Source organism: Danio rerio, chromosome 2 (genome assembly GCF_049306965.1).
Source record: "Danio rerio strain Tuebingen ecotype United States chromosome 2, GRCz12tu, whole genome shotgun sequence".
Classification (NCBI taxonomy): Eukaryota; Metazoa; Chordata; class Actinopteri; order Cypriniformes; family Danionidae; genus Danio; species Danio rerio.
The window spans coordinates 55,660,118-55,675,155 of record NC_133177.1 but is presented as its reverse complement, the minus strand read 5'-3'; the positions used below and the strand labels follow the sequence as shown (position 1 = coordinate 55,675,155).

General features: G+C 34.1%; 1 protein-coding gene across 1 annotated transcript in view; it reads right to left on the bottom strand.

Annotated features, from left to right (window-relative positions):
• Window positions 1–15,038, bottom strand: part of plpp2a (phospholipid phosphatase 2a) — a 76,765-nt gene that overhangs the window by 20,167 nt on the left and 41,560 nt on the right. Inside the window, exon 2 of the mRNA XM_687169.11 lies at window positions 1,297–1,448. Coding sequence (XP_692261.7) covers window positions 1,297–1,448 — 152 coding nt within the window. The remainder of the gene's footprint in view (window positions 1–1,296; window positions 1,449–15,038) is intronic.

Genomic DNA, 15,038 nt, shown 5'->3' with positions numbered 1-15,038 from the left:
TGGCTGTATATTGGCACTAGTGGGAGGCGTGCATTAGTGTTATACCAGTGATGATATAAAGCCACATCGCACTGCTACAAGTGTAATATTACGTTTATACAACAATTAAACAGCATAATCATGTGTATAAAAAAGAAAATCAAACATGCAGAGTCTCAAAACCCTTTTGTATAAGGAACTACTTTCTTCCGCCATTTATTCACATCTGCAGCTGACGTCAAAACAGCAGAAACTGTTACTCATTCACCAACGTAACTATAGAGCTAGTGTTTAAATGATTCTCTAGCGTAATGTCTAAAGTGATGACAAAACAGATGATTTGCTCACATTTTAAGATTATAAGGCTAAACATCATGAAATGTCATCAGTGTACAGAGATTTGCCAGTATTTCTCTGTTGCAATCGGGAGATCACAATATTACTATATTATAAATACAGCACTACAACATACAAAAAAGAGAGATGGACTTAAAAATGTACCTATTTAATAATAATTTGATCAGCTGTAGTTTGAAATGACATTGTTTTTCTCTAGGGCTTATTATACGTTCTGTCGTCATCTTGTGGATGAACATTGTCAACCGTTTTTGCTCAAGGACAGGCTGATGGCAGTCAACGCGCTTTCTCTCAGAAATGATAAATATTTAAAATAGGCACTATCTTTATAAATAAACTGTATAGTTGCCATGTAAACAACAACATTCTCAACTAAAAAAAGCCTCAAAAGTACATTATGCTGTCCAACAGCTGCAATATTTGTCAAACTGTAGAGTGTCCTCTGCTTGTTGCTGTATGTGGGCGGAGTAATAGACAAGGGTGAATGTTGAAGAGTTAAGAGACTGGACTGGTGCTGTTACTGGCAGAATATGGCACGGCTATCAGCCAATCAGATTCAAGAACCACACAGAGCTGTTATATCCACTATTACTCCTAAATTAAAAGAAAAGAAAATTCCCCCGAAGACAAATATAATATTATATACTGTGAAAAAAATCCTTGCTCTGTTAAAATCACTTCAGAAATATTTGGGGAAAAAAAGTCCATTTTAATGTCTTTGCTTTCAGCTATATGCCACTGCAAAGGTATTTCCAACTTGAGTTAACTTCTAATAGAAGATTGAAACAGAACTTCACTCTATAGTATAGCGTGATATATAGTATAGCGAGACACCGAACCACATTAAATCTCATGTGCATGAATGTGAGAAATATATTTCTGCTGCAGTTCACTGAATGGCCACCGGTGTCGCTAAAAACAAGGCTTTCTGAATTTTGTCGTTTAACCATTGAGACTTACAATAATGACGGAGCAGGAGATGGTCACGGCCGCCATCATTTTGTGAGAGATGGTGTCTGGTCTGTAGGGGTATTGGATGGTCTCGTCGTTGCAGTAAACACCACGATGGTACGGCCGGTACATGATGGTCATTATGATGAATGGCATCGCCACTGAAACACAAACAACAGAGTCATTATTGAGCTCAGATAGCCGGCTCAGGAACGCACATCAAAATAAATCATCAGACATGGATTAGATTAGATTCAACTTTATTGTCATTACACATGTACAAGTACAATGCAACGAAATGCAGTTTAGGTCTAACCAGCAGTGCAATAGCAGCAAGTGCAGGATACAGGAATACGTTTTAAAGTGCAGTTATAGAAAACTATGGTGATATTTACAGATGGCACACTGTTTCAACATTTAATCTATACACCACAGTTTTTAGATACTAGTATTTTTTTTTTACTAATACATATTCAGTAGCTACAAAATAAGTGCCTTTTCAATATGAAAGCGATTGTTTATTGTGCTAAATATTATTTTATTTTGGTTTGTTTTCAGTGCCAGTTTTAGTTTTTAATTTATTGTGATTTTTTTCTGCTTTTAATTTTAGTAAATAATAATTATTTGACAAATAGATTTAGTTTATAATTTAAATATTATTTTGTTTCAGGTTGTTTTTCAATGCCTGCCTCAGTTTTTAGCTTTTATTTTCATTTATTTATTTCTTGTTTTCAGTAAATAAACTCATTTTAGTTAATTATTTTTTGTTAATTTTATTTCAGTTCATTTTTTGTGAATTTCGTGAGGTACATTCAGTTTTAGTTTTTCATTTATTGTGTTTTTTTCTAATATTATTTTAGTTAAAGAAAATATTTTTTTGACCGTTTTAGTTTTGTTTAAATTGAAACAATTTGTTTATTTTTTGTTTATTATTTTATTTTGTTGTTCGTTTATTCAGTTTTAGTTTTTTTTGTTTATTGTGTTTTTTTATTTTGTTTCAGTAAATACAATTTTTGACAAATATTTTTTAGTTTTAGTTTAAATATTATTTTACTTAGTTTCTTTTTCAGTGATTTTTATTAATAATTATTTTACTTCAGTTCATTTCTTAGTGACTTGTAAGTTTTATTCAGCTTTAGTTTTTATTCTTTTCGTTTTCTAATTTGATTTCAGTATATTACCTTTTTTGACCAATATTTTTAGTTTTATTATTTTTTTCATTTCAGTTCGTTTTTAGTTTCATTCAGTTTTAGTTTTTCATTTATTGTGATTTATTTTCTAATTTTATTTCAGTTATTGATAATTTTTTTAAATATAGTTTTAGTTTTTGCTTAAAACAAAACGGTTTATTTAATTCTTTCGTTTTGTTTATTATTTTATTTCGGTTTGTTTTTCAGGGATTTTTGTTAGTTTGATTTAGGTTTTTTTTTGTGATTCTTTTCCTAGTTTTACTTCAGTAAATTATTTTTTGCTTTCGTTTGATTATTGTTTTATTTCACGTTGTTTTTCCATTTAGTTAAAAAATTTCATTCAAAAAACGACTTTGCTTCATGTTCGTGTATCTGTGTTTGCACTTGGTGATCAGTGGTGAAGAGTGGGGAACCAATGACCTTCAATCACAGTCATTTCTGTTGAGCACATGAACACGAAGGCCAATCAGCAGTGTTTAAGAACATGCTCAACAGCGCTCAAATGGTAGCAGGAAATGGACGTTTTTAAAATTTCAGTACCACACGGTACCAAACTCGATACTTTTGACATCACTATAGTAAATCCTGCGATTCAATTATTGTCAATGTTCACATTGGCTCTTTCTCAATTGCAAGAACACAGGACTCGCTTTCTTGTGGAGAATGGTCTTGTTAAGTTACTGTATCTCAGAAGAACAAACTCAGGAGATGCTGCGTCAAATGTCAAAACTGTTAAAAACATTACAGCATTTTTACAAATTATTGTATTTTTTTATTTTTAATATACAGTACGGGCAGCATGGTGACGCAGAGGGTAGCACTCTTGCCTCACAGCAAGAAAATCACCGGTTCGAGCCTCGGCTGGGTCAGTTGGCATTTCTGTGTGGAGTTTGCATGTTCTCCCCGTGTTCGCTTGGGTTTCCTCTGGGTGCTCCGATTTCCCTCACAAGTCCAAAGACATGTGGTTAGGTGAACTGGGTAGGCTAAATTGTCCGTAGTGAATGTGTGGGAATGAGAGTGTATGGATGTTTCCCAGTGAAGGGTTGCAGCTAGAAGGGCATCCGCAGCGTAAAACATATGCTGAATAAGTTGGTGGTTCATTCCGCGGTGGCGACCCATATTAATAAAGGTACTAAGCCGAAAAGAAAATGAATAAATGGATATACAGTACTGTGCAAACATTTCAGACCAACACTAAATCTGTTGTTTTCCTGCTGGTATAATGGATAAATGTGACAAAAAACGTCATAAGTGTAAACGTTTTCATCAATTTTTTAAATTGAGATTAATACAGGGTGAATAAATGATGTTTGAGTTGATGTATGGTTTGTTAGGAGAGGAGTTTGGTTGGAGTTTGAATTATTTTGGTTTAATTGTTTAAGACATGTGAAATAATGTTGGAGAAAGGCTGTTTGTCCTGGTTTGAGCTGCCTTTGTACCAGTGTTGTTAGCAATATTGTCTGGATTGATGGAATTGTGAATGTTGAAAAGTACAGATAGGTTTTAATCTATTATAGCATTCCTTCTGGAAAAGACTTCAGTGGTAATAGTTTAAATTTTCAGCATGATAATCATCCGCTAATTGCAGAGAAAATCTATTTGGAAAAAGAAAACAGCTGATGATACGGTCATGAACTGGCCTCCACAGTGTCCAGACCTGAATATTATGGAGACTGAATGAGGTGGACAGAAAAAGAAAGATAAGAAAGATAAACCTAAAGAAGTACTCTGGAAAGTGCTGCTATAACACAGCCTATTATTATTTCAGAAAATGTCAGGACGATTAAAACAAAACAGTTCAAGCTGTGCTTGAAGCCAAAGGAAGCCACATTAAACATAGACTTTAGCTGGAAGAGGAAATGTTGAGCTGTTGTGGTTTTACTGAACATATTTCCTATATTTTCTGTTTGTTTTTAATAAAAGAGGCTGATTGATTATATAATTGTGCAAAAGTCTTAGGCCAACATAGCTGTAGTACTGCTTAGGATAAGCCCTGAACATGTACTTTGCACAATACATTAATTCATTCTCCTTCAGCTTAGTCCCTTATTTATCAGGGGTCGCTATTCCAGCATATGGCTTACGCAGAGGATGCCCTTCCAACCACAACTCAGTACTATTGATGATCATACAACGAAACACAAGAACGTAAGATCACTTAAGGACACATATTGAGAAACAGGCATTGAGATATTGATGCTGAAACGATATATAGTGCAGTCCTAATATGAAACAGGCCTCACAATGTGAAAATGGACACAGCGAGTGTAGAACAGATCACAAGGCTTTCCACATCAAGACACTGACTAATCACAAACATCTAACATATGTTGTGGATTCAGAGATGCTGGAAAACCCTCCGGATTCAGGAAGAATTATGACCAGGGTCACGGCACCAGATTTCATTTCATCAGATGCCCACAACAGTATCTTGTAACCAGGAAAACACAGACTTATGAGTCCAACATGTGCATATCTACTATTTTTTTTAATCATGAGAACCAGGGAATATTTATAAACTATGGAGTTCTTTTCCCATCGGATGGCAAAAAATGGCCATCAGATTTTGCACCGATTGTCTAGGGGAAAATGATCTGTGGATAAAAAGGCTGAGGGAAATATATTTGCAGAATCTCAGAAGTTCATCAACATATTTTATATTCCCAAAGCAATGCTAACTTTTCCAAGGATCAGGACCTTGGAGTCCAGTCATATTGTGTTACTTGGATCCACACACACACAAGCGCTGAAGCAGATGTACTGAACCAGATGACAGATTCAAAGTCAAAGCAAGTTTAAAGATGTGCTCTCGAAAGGCTCTTAAATGTGGCCTTTAGAAGTTTTTTGGATACTTAACTTAAACGTGTAAATGTCACTGCACTGGAAATATCAAACCATTTATGTCAAATAAGGTCAAAACATGCACACTCTATAAGGAAAACTTGCTATAAAAATTGTTATAGGCTAGGAATCTTTATTTTTTAACATAAATCGTTCAAAGTGATTTATGTGAATTATCAAGAAAGGACAAAAAGACAAAACAAGTGTAGTTGTCATTTTAAAAGTAATCAAATTAAATAAATAAACATATAAAGTCGCAAAGTCTTGCCGCCTTTCCAAGTTTTAGGAACAACAAGTAATAACTTGACTTCTAGTTGATCATTTGATATCAGTAGTGGCTTTTATGAAAGGCAAAGACCTCTAGATTACACTTATTTGACTAAAATAAAATATGATCATGGCTTGATTTTTAATGATTTAATTAGGGCAGTAAGGTCTGACTTTGCTTAGACAGAAGTCTTGTCACTTAACAGAAATAATGTCCAGTATAGAATATAAAGTCATACTGCAGTGGAAAAAGAATGCATATTGTATCTAAATCCCGTTGGCTTGGAGGACTGCATCCACACATCTCTGCAATGACTCAAATAACGTAATAATAAAGTCATCTGGAATGGCAAATAAAGCTTTTTTGCAGGACTCCCAGAGTTTATCAAGATTCTTTGGCTTCATCTTCAATGCCTCCTCCTCCATCTTACCCTAGACATGCTCAATAATGTTCATGCCTAGTGGCCGGGCTGACCAATCCTGGAGAATCTTGACCTTCTTTGCTTTCAGGAACTTTGATGTGGAGGCTGAAGTATGAAGGAGCGCTATCCTGCTGAAGAATTTGCCCTCTCCTGTGGTTTGTAATGTAATGGCAGCACAAATGTCTTGATACCTCAGGCTATTAATGTTGCCATCCACTTTGCAGATCTCTCATGCCCCCATACTGAATACAACCTCAAACCATGATTTTTCCTTCACCAAACTTGACTGATTTCTATGAGAATCTTGGGTCCATGATGGTTCCGAAAGGAATTGTGATGATTGGGATGCAGTTCGACAGATGATTCATGGGAAAAATCTACCATCTGACATTTCTCCAAATGATCAACCAGTTATTAAGTTATTTTAAATTAGTTTTTTCTTAGCCATATACTTTAAATAACATGCAAAAATCAAAAATAACAAAATGAACATAATTAATTAATAAATAAAAAACTCAAAATTATCTTGAAAAGGTATTAACAGAATATATTATATTAATCAGCTCTAAAATATATAAAAGAATATTCTCAGAACATTTTTATTTACATTTAGAGGAAATTTCATCAACAATTTTCACAATAATTTTTTTTTCTTCAAACATAAAATTATAAATTGTAAATCCAGAAATATTTAGAATTTTCAAGAACATTCAAAGTTGTATATATTTATACACACAAACACAAATATATATATATATATATATATATATATATATATATATATATATATATATATATATATATATATATATATATATATATATATATATATATATATATAATGTGTGTGTGTGTGTGTGTACACTTACAAAACAAAAAGTCCAAAAAAGGTACTTAAAATACCTAAAAGTGTGTGAATTTTGAAACATCTTTTTGTTTTGACACTTTGATAAAAAAAAAAACTTGCAAGTTCACTTATAGTGAGAAAAGTGACAACACTGTATATTCATGTTTTCCCATTTATAATACATTTTTTATTCATTCATTTTTCTTCGGCTTAGTCCCATATTTACCAGGGGTTGCCACAGCGGAATGAACCGCCAACTATTCCAGCACATGTTACATGCAGCGAATGCCCTTCCAGCCGCAACCCAGTACTGGGAAACCCATACACACTCCCATTCACACACACACACACTCATACACTGGCCAATTTAGATCAATTTAATTCACCTATAGTGCATGTGTTTGGACTAGGGGTGTAACGATACACTCACGATACGATGTGTATCACGATATAATGTTCACGATTCGATATGTATCACGATATTTGGAATAAAAATTGAAAATTTAACTGAAATGCAAATTTTACCAAGTAAACAATTTTTTATGTATTTCTTTTGTTTCAACTTGTTAAACTGAACCTTCTTTAAGAAAATAAATTAAACAGGTCTGTCTCTGGAAAACAAAACAATTTTAAAACTTATATATAAATATAAAAATATTATTGAAATGACAGAGACAAAATTAAGGAACAATTTAAGTAAAGGTGCAAAAAAAAAAAAACTTTCTATTCAATTGAATTTAACAGTAAGAGCTTAAGGCTTTGCTTGGTCACTTGCGTTTTTTGTGTGCGCAAAAAAAAAAATCCACATTTCCAGGTATTAATTCATATTTAATTAAATTCATTTAGAGATATCTCTAATTACAATTGTGACTAGTCAAAACTCATTTAGAGATATCTGCAAATATTTTTTCAATGGAAGTCAATGGAGGAATATGACTAGTCATAATATATTTGCAGATATCTCCAATCTGATTTCGTACTAGTACAATTGTAATTGCAGATATCTCTAATTGTCATTCTGACTAGTCAAATTATAATTATGACTAGTCAAAATACAATTAGAGATATCTCTAAATATATTTATGGATTGTCAGAACAAAGGTTTAAATGCTAAAACGGCTTGCCATACGCGCGCGTCTATCATATTCCACCCTCTGTAGTAACAGCTCACTGTCAGCTCACGTCATGTGTGATTTTGCAGCGGCCAATACATCATTATATGAAGACAGAATGATATTTTAGGGTGAATTGTACCTTATAAATACAGTATGTGACTCTTTCAACACCATTAGTAGGTATCCATGTCGCTGTGCAAAGTATGTAAATCACTGTGAAGTCTTTAAAACTTAAGATGTTTGACCCAGTATGCGTGTCAAAAAGCGGATGAGTCTAAAGCAATGACTGTACAACTGAAATGTTGCCAGACGTCTGATTTTGAGAGGATGGGCCATCCTCTATTTCAGCTCCACTCATCTTGGTCTGCTAACATTACTGCTGCTGCAATCTGAACTCACGTGCGACTGCAGGTGGAACGTAGCTCACGTGCAAACAGCTCAACTAATAAGAGAAAACGGACGTCATATCGTAATCAAATCGTCATAACGCCACGATGCATATTGTGACATTTTTGCATCGCAATAAATCATACAATGATAAATCGTTACACCCCTAGTTTGGACTGTAGGGGAAACTCATGCCAACATTAGAAGACTCCACACAGAAACGCCAACTGATCCAGCCGGGACTCGATCCAGTGACCTTCTTGCTGTTAGTTGACAGTGCTAACCACTGAGCCACCATGCCTCCAAAATAAATGATTCATTTATGCACAATTGTAAGTTCACCCACAGTCTATTTCCAGACAGAAAAATCCCCGTTTTAGTTCCAACAAGAAACACCAGTGAAAGGTTTATCATGTGTTGAGTAAGCTCTGCATTGTTTTCAGGCACAAAGAACAGCGTTTTTTTGCACAAAAGGAAATGTCCATAAACCCGGACAGAGCTGTAAAAGGGAAAAAAAAACGGGCTCAGATTCATAACACTGACACAATGGCAGCAGAAAACCGCACACATTTCACAAAGACTGTAAAGCTGTCTGTGAACGGATGACAAGCAGCTCTGAGGGTCTTCAACAGAAAACTATCAAACAGAAGCTCCAACAGTGGCGGTCTTTACAATTACTTGGGATATTAAAATATATTATTTAAAAAATATATATTATTTTTACTTGGGGTTATACTTTTTAATTCATTTTGTATACATTTTAATATACATATTTAAATAATGTGTTGATAAAAGTTAAAATGAACCACTCTTAACATTACTATTCCAATAGATATTAAATTAGATCAATATTTCAGGTCCATAAAATGTTAATAGATTAAGTCTAATAAATAAATAATAAATTATTCATTTGATTTTGCTTATGTATTAATATTGAAGAGTTTGATGAGCCTTTTTAATTTTCTTATTAATTTATATAAATGGCGAAAGCTGATGTTTTTATACTTCATTTTTAAAAATCATGTTTTACATTGAGTCAAAATCTTAAAACAAGAGTTATCCGTTTTTGCAAATTAACTAATGTTGGCAAAGGTAACCATATTGCAAGAATGCTGGGTTGCTTTAACCCAACATTCATTAAAAAAAAATGCTGGGTTGCTTTAAACCAACATAATTCTTTAACAACCCAGGCTCACTGTTGATACGTACCCCTAAATTGCAAAATACGTACAAGGAGGTACAATTTATTTATTTTAACCCAACCAATAGTGTTTTCAAAAGTACTGATTGACCCGATCGCCCCCTTCTCTGAACCCAACAGACAGCGTTTTTTCTGGAGCCATTCTTTGCAGGACTCGAACCCCATCGTCATCAACTCCTCAGCTGGCAGCGTGAAAAAACCCCCACAAGAAGTCAGAGGCGTCATACCGCCTCATAGCATTCGTTTTAAAGACTAAATGCAGCCATACGTAGCTCATACATAATTCGCGATCTCCAGAAATAAATACAGAGGTAGGTTATCCCAATGACCCTGTGTTGTTTCTTCATGTTGTCCAAACCCAAATCGATTAAGTTAACTTCATTGTTTTTACAAATGATGTGGATTGAACATAAAAGATTTAAAGGTGCAGTAGGTGATTGTCTTCAGAAGCATTTTTTGTTGTGCTGGTTGAAAGTCTCTTCACTGTCTAATAGCAATGATTAAATTTAATGATCTAAATGCATTTATATGTATTTTTATATTTTGGGTAAGGCATAAAACAAAAATGTCGGGCCGACATCTCTCATAATTCCAACTAGAACCTAAAGTTTATTGATAAACTTTACTGTTGGCTTGAGAAAGCCAACGTGACTGCGCTAGGACTGGGAATGGCAGTTGGCAGGAAGCACATCGGCGGTTGCTAAGTGGTTGCTAGGCAGTTGCTAAAACAATTATGGCATTGTTGGGTGGTTGCTAAGCAGTTGCTAAATGACAATGCTCGTGTACATGTTTGATCAAATGCTAATACTTAGTAGGCATTTCTAGCATATGTTATTGCATTTAGATAATCATTCATAGCATGTAGCTAATCGTTTTTAGCACTTGGCTTCCATTATCATTGTTACCATGCATAGTACACAGGAAGTCCCATTTGCTAGCATGAGTCAAACAAGCCAATGCCCAGGTCCCTACGATGTTCTGATATAGAGATATTGCTGTTTTTAAATGGTTGCTATGTTATACTGTTTTATTGCTATGGGGACATTTGACAGGTTAGTGATGATACATCAAAGCTTCTTGGCAATATGAGTGATCTAAATCAACCCCGATGTTTCTATGACAGTCTTTATGAGTGTCAAAAACTGGACTTGAACATTATGTATTCCTGGTGTTGGGTTGCGGCTGGAAGGGCATTCGCTGTGTAAAACAAGTGCTGGATAAGTTGGTGGTTCATTCCGTTGTGGCGACCTCTGATTAACAAAGGGACTAAGGGAATGAACATTATGTAAAAATGGCTTGCCGTATTTTTTTGAAAATACAATGCTTAATAAGTGTGAAAGTGATACATGCAAAAATGGCTTGCCATATCAGTAAAAAAATATGGAGTTTAAGTCAAAAATGGCTTGCCATATTTTGAGAAAAATAATGCTTAAAAATTATTTATTGGAAAACTATAAGTCTGACAAACCTTAAAGATACAGCAACAAAATCTAACGCATCTAAATACAGCTTTTGGCCAAATTTGGGGCTTGTATAATTTTTTTATATGCCCGGATTATAAAAATTTAATATTTAACATTTTTTATTAAAAAAACAATAAGTCTTATAGGCATGAGGAGATATAGCAACAATCTTGAATGTAGAAGGCACATTTTGACCACATTTGGGCCTTGTGGCATGAACGGCCTAGGAGGAGATACGTTTGTTTTCAAGTACAGAGTAGCATAACAGTATGTTGGCTTTCTCAAGCCAACATAATAAGTAGCCCAATCTGTCTGTCAGCAACTGCGCAGCCGTTTGTACGCAGCTCCACCGACAGCCGCGCGTTCACGAGAGAGCACACACGCTCGATCTGTAAAAACCTGCTGAATCAAAACTTTTTAAAAACCTGAATCAATATTGGAGTTACCTTTGCACGCTGCAGAAAGGATGACACAATGTCTGAAGGATTTCTCTAAGACAGGTAATGTTCTGTTTTAAAACTGTTTTAGCTTCTCGCAAAGCTGATATAACGTTAGATGTTGTTGTTACAAATGGGTTATATTTTCACAGAAGTGTTGTTCAGCCACTGAAATCTTCAGATGAATGATTGATAAGATTATTTTCAGTTTCATAAGGGACCTTTTACAGCATCTATAATGTAGATTTTAATTAATTAAACAACAAAACACAAGTAAATAGCGCTATTCCGCCTAGTCTCTCCCTATATTGTTTACCATGCAACTCTAAATGTTTGCTCTGAAATAGCATGTCCGGTTGGCTTGCTCACCACCAGACAAGCACTAGTCGCTTTTAAAACATGAGAGAGGGTTCTTTTACTGTACTCGTGTTTAAGGAGGCGTGGCTCTAGACGGCAGGGGAGGGACTGTGATTCAGAGATTTATGCTAAATTGTTATCATTGTGGAAGATCACCTTCTGCACCTTTAAGTTGTCCACAAAAAATCTTAAGAACTGTGTTGATTTAACTCATTTTAGATTAGTTTTTTTTTAGTTTTGGGTCTATTATGGACAAACCAAAGCATTGAGTTAAAAGGTTATACAAATTTAAACGAAAACAACATGGGGGTCTTACATTAAGTTAACAATGGATCATACATAAATCATGAAATCTTGACTGAACAGCTGTTAGTGATTTTAAATTATTAAAACTTATTATTAAATATTTAATTACCTAAATATTTTTGCTACTTATTCAAACTACTTATTTAAAATTAACTGAAACAACACCCTTCTTCAGACTTTTTTGGGGATAACTTATTTGTTTTAAGTTCAATCCACTCAAATGTGTTATGGTAACTTAATCAATTTGGGTTGGGACAACTTGAAATTGTGTGGATACAGTGCATTTTCTCAGCTACGCTATAAAAATGCTTGGTACCACACAATTCCTTCATGTTGTCCCAACACAAATTGATGGGTTATGCTTATGCAAGGGTAAGTTGATTGACCATAAAACAATTAAGTGGTCTAAAAAAAAAAAAAAACCTCAAGACTTGTGTTGATTTAGCTCATTTTACAAATAGGATTTTTTTTTTAGTGTTAACCAACTCGGATAGGTGTTTTCAATTAGCTTGTAGGAGACGGTATCTTATAAATCAGCATAACTAGAGTAGACTTCACATCGGCAACATTCATAACATGCTTCATATGCATGTAACTCAGAGCCACATTCAGCCTGATGATAACACTGTGATGAAAGACTTAAACAACACAGAGCGGCTGATTTAAACATGTTAGACGAGACTTCAGAATCATACAAGACACTCAAAGGCAAAATTATGAGCACTTCTGTGATTTTTCTTTTTGAAATATTCCCCAAATGATGTTTAACAGAGCAAGATATTTTTCACAGTATGTCCTATAATATTTTTTCTTCTGGAGAAAGTCTTAATTTGTTTTATTTTGGCTAGAATAAAAGTTGTTTTATTAAATCAATTTTATAAGCAGTTCAATAAAAAGATTTTTTTAAATAATTTAAGTCAGTATTATTAGCCCCTCTAAGCAATATTTGCTTTGGATTGTCTACGGAACAAATCATCATTAAACAATGACTTGCCTAATTACCATAACCTGCCTAATTAACCTAGTTAAGCCTTTAAATTTCACTAAGCTGAATACTAGTGTCTTGAAAAATATCTAGTCAAACATTATGTGCTGTCATCATGGCAAAGAGAAAACAAATCACTTGCTAAATATTAGTTAAACTATTATGTTTAAAAATGTAAGCAGAAGTTGGGGAAACATTTTACAGAATTAAAATTGAACAGGATGGCTAATATTTCTTACTTCAACTGTATGCGAAGACAAATTGAAGAAAAACAAGCATCCATTATTCCAAAACTTTATAAAGGTCACCAGTGTTTATCAGACCTCTATCTGAACTTCAGACTGTAAACCACCTTTAACCTCCTTCACTCTTCTTCAATCATTATCTGTCTTTCTCAGATCTGCCTCTTCCTTCTGCTTTCAAAGACTTCAACATCTGATTCCTCTCATAAAAAAGACGTTCAGCTCATCTATTGGCAAACCTAATAAAACATGCGTGCCCCAAATGAAGATAACAATGATAAAGATCAGGTTAAAAAGAGGTGTTTAAGTGTCATTAGTTCATTCGTCAAATAACTCAACAATGAAACTTATAATGACAACCAGACCCTATTCATTCATTAATTCATTTTCCTTTGGCTTTGTCTCTATTTCAGAGGTCGCCACAGCGGAATGAACCGGCAACTAGTCCGGCATTTGTTTTATGTATGCCCTTCCATCTGCAACCCAGTACTGGAAAACACCCATACACTCTCACAATCAGTTCAAATACTAGTTAATACTTAACATGGCAACCATACCTACATCAAGGAGTAGCTAACACCGACCATTAACTGATAATGACAACTAGACTTATTTCTAGCTATTTATTACCTGATCTATAGTAACGAGTCCTAGAGCTAAACATTTAGACATGTACATCTAAAACTTCAAAAAACATGTGAGAAGAAAAAACAACTAGGCAATCTAGTTCTGGAACTGGTCAATACAATGGTGGCACTTAGATCTAGAACTAGTTATTGCATTAACTAACACTGGCCATTAACTCTCAAAGACAAGACTCAGTATTTGCACTAAATAGAATGACATCCTGTCAATGCAATGACAATAAATGACACTCAGATCTAGAAGTAGTTCATTCAAAAAATGACAACTAGACAATCTACTGGTCAATAGAGGGATGGCACTTAGATCTAGAACTAGTTATTGCATACTAAAAGGACAATAGACAACTTTGTTCTGAAACTAGTTAATGCAATTACTATAAATGTTACCTAAATCTACAATTAGTAATACATTAACCAACACTGAATATGCATGAACTAAAAAGGACAACAAGTCCTAGTTCTGGAACCGGATAATGCAATAATGCCACTTAGATCTTGAAGTAGTTAACGAATGAACTAAAATAACACATAGAAAACTTAGTTCTGAAATTGGTAATGAAATTATGCCACTTAGATATAGAACTAGTCATTGCATTAACTAACACTGGCCATTAACTCTCAAAGACAAGACTCAGTATTTGCACTAAATAGAATGACATCCTGTCAATGCAATGACTATAAATGACACTCAGATCTAGAAGTAGTTCATTCAAAAAATGACAACTAGACAATCTACTGGTCAATAGAGGGATGGCACTTAGATCTAGAACTAGTTATTGCATACTAAAAGGACAATAGACAACTTTGTTCTGAAACTAGTTAATGCAATTATGCCACTTAGATCTAGAACTAGTTTACACATTAACTATAACTGGCCACAATGACAGCTAGACTTAGTTTAGAAACTACTTAATGGATTATCTAAAAATTAAAAACTAGTTCTAGTTCTGGACCTAGTAAATGCAATCACTAAAATGGCACCTAGACCTAGAACTAGTTAAAACATGAACTAAAATAACACCCAGACAACTTAGTTTTGAAACTAGT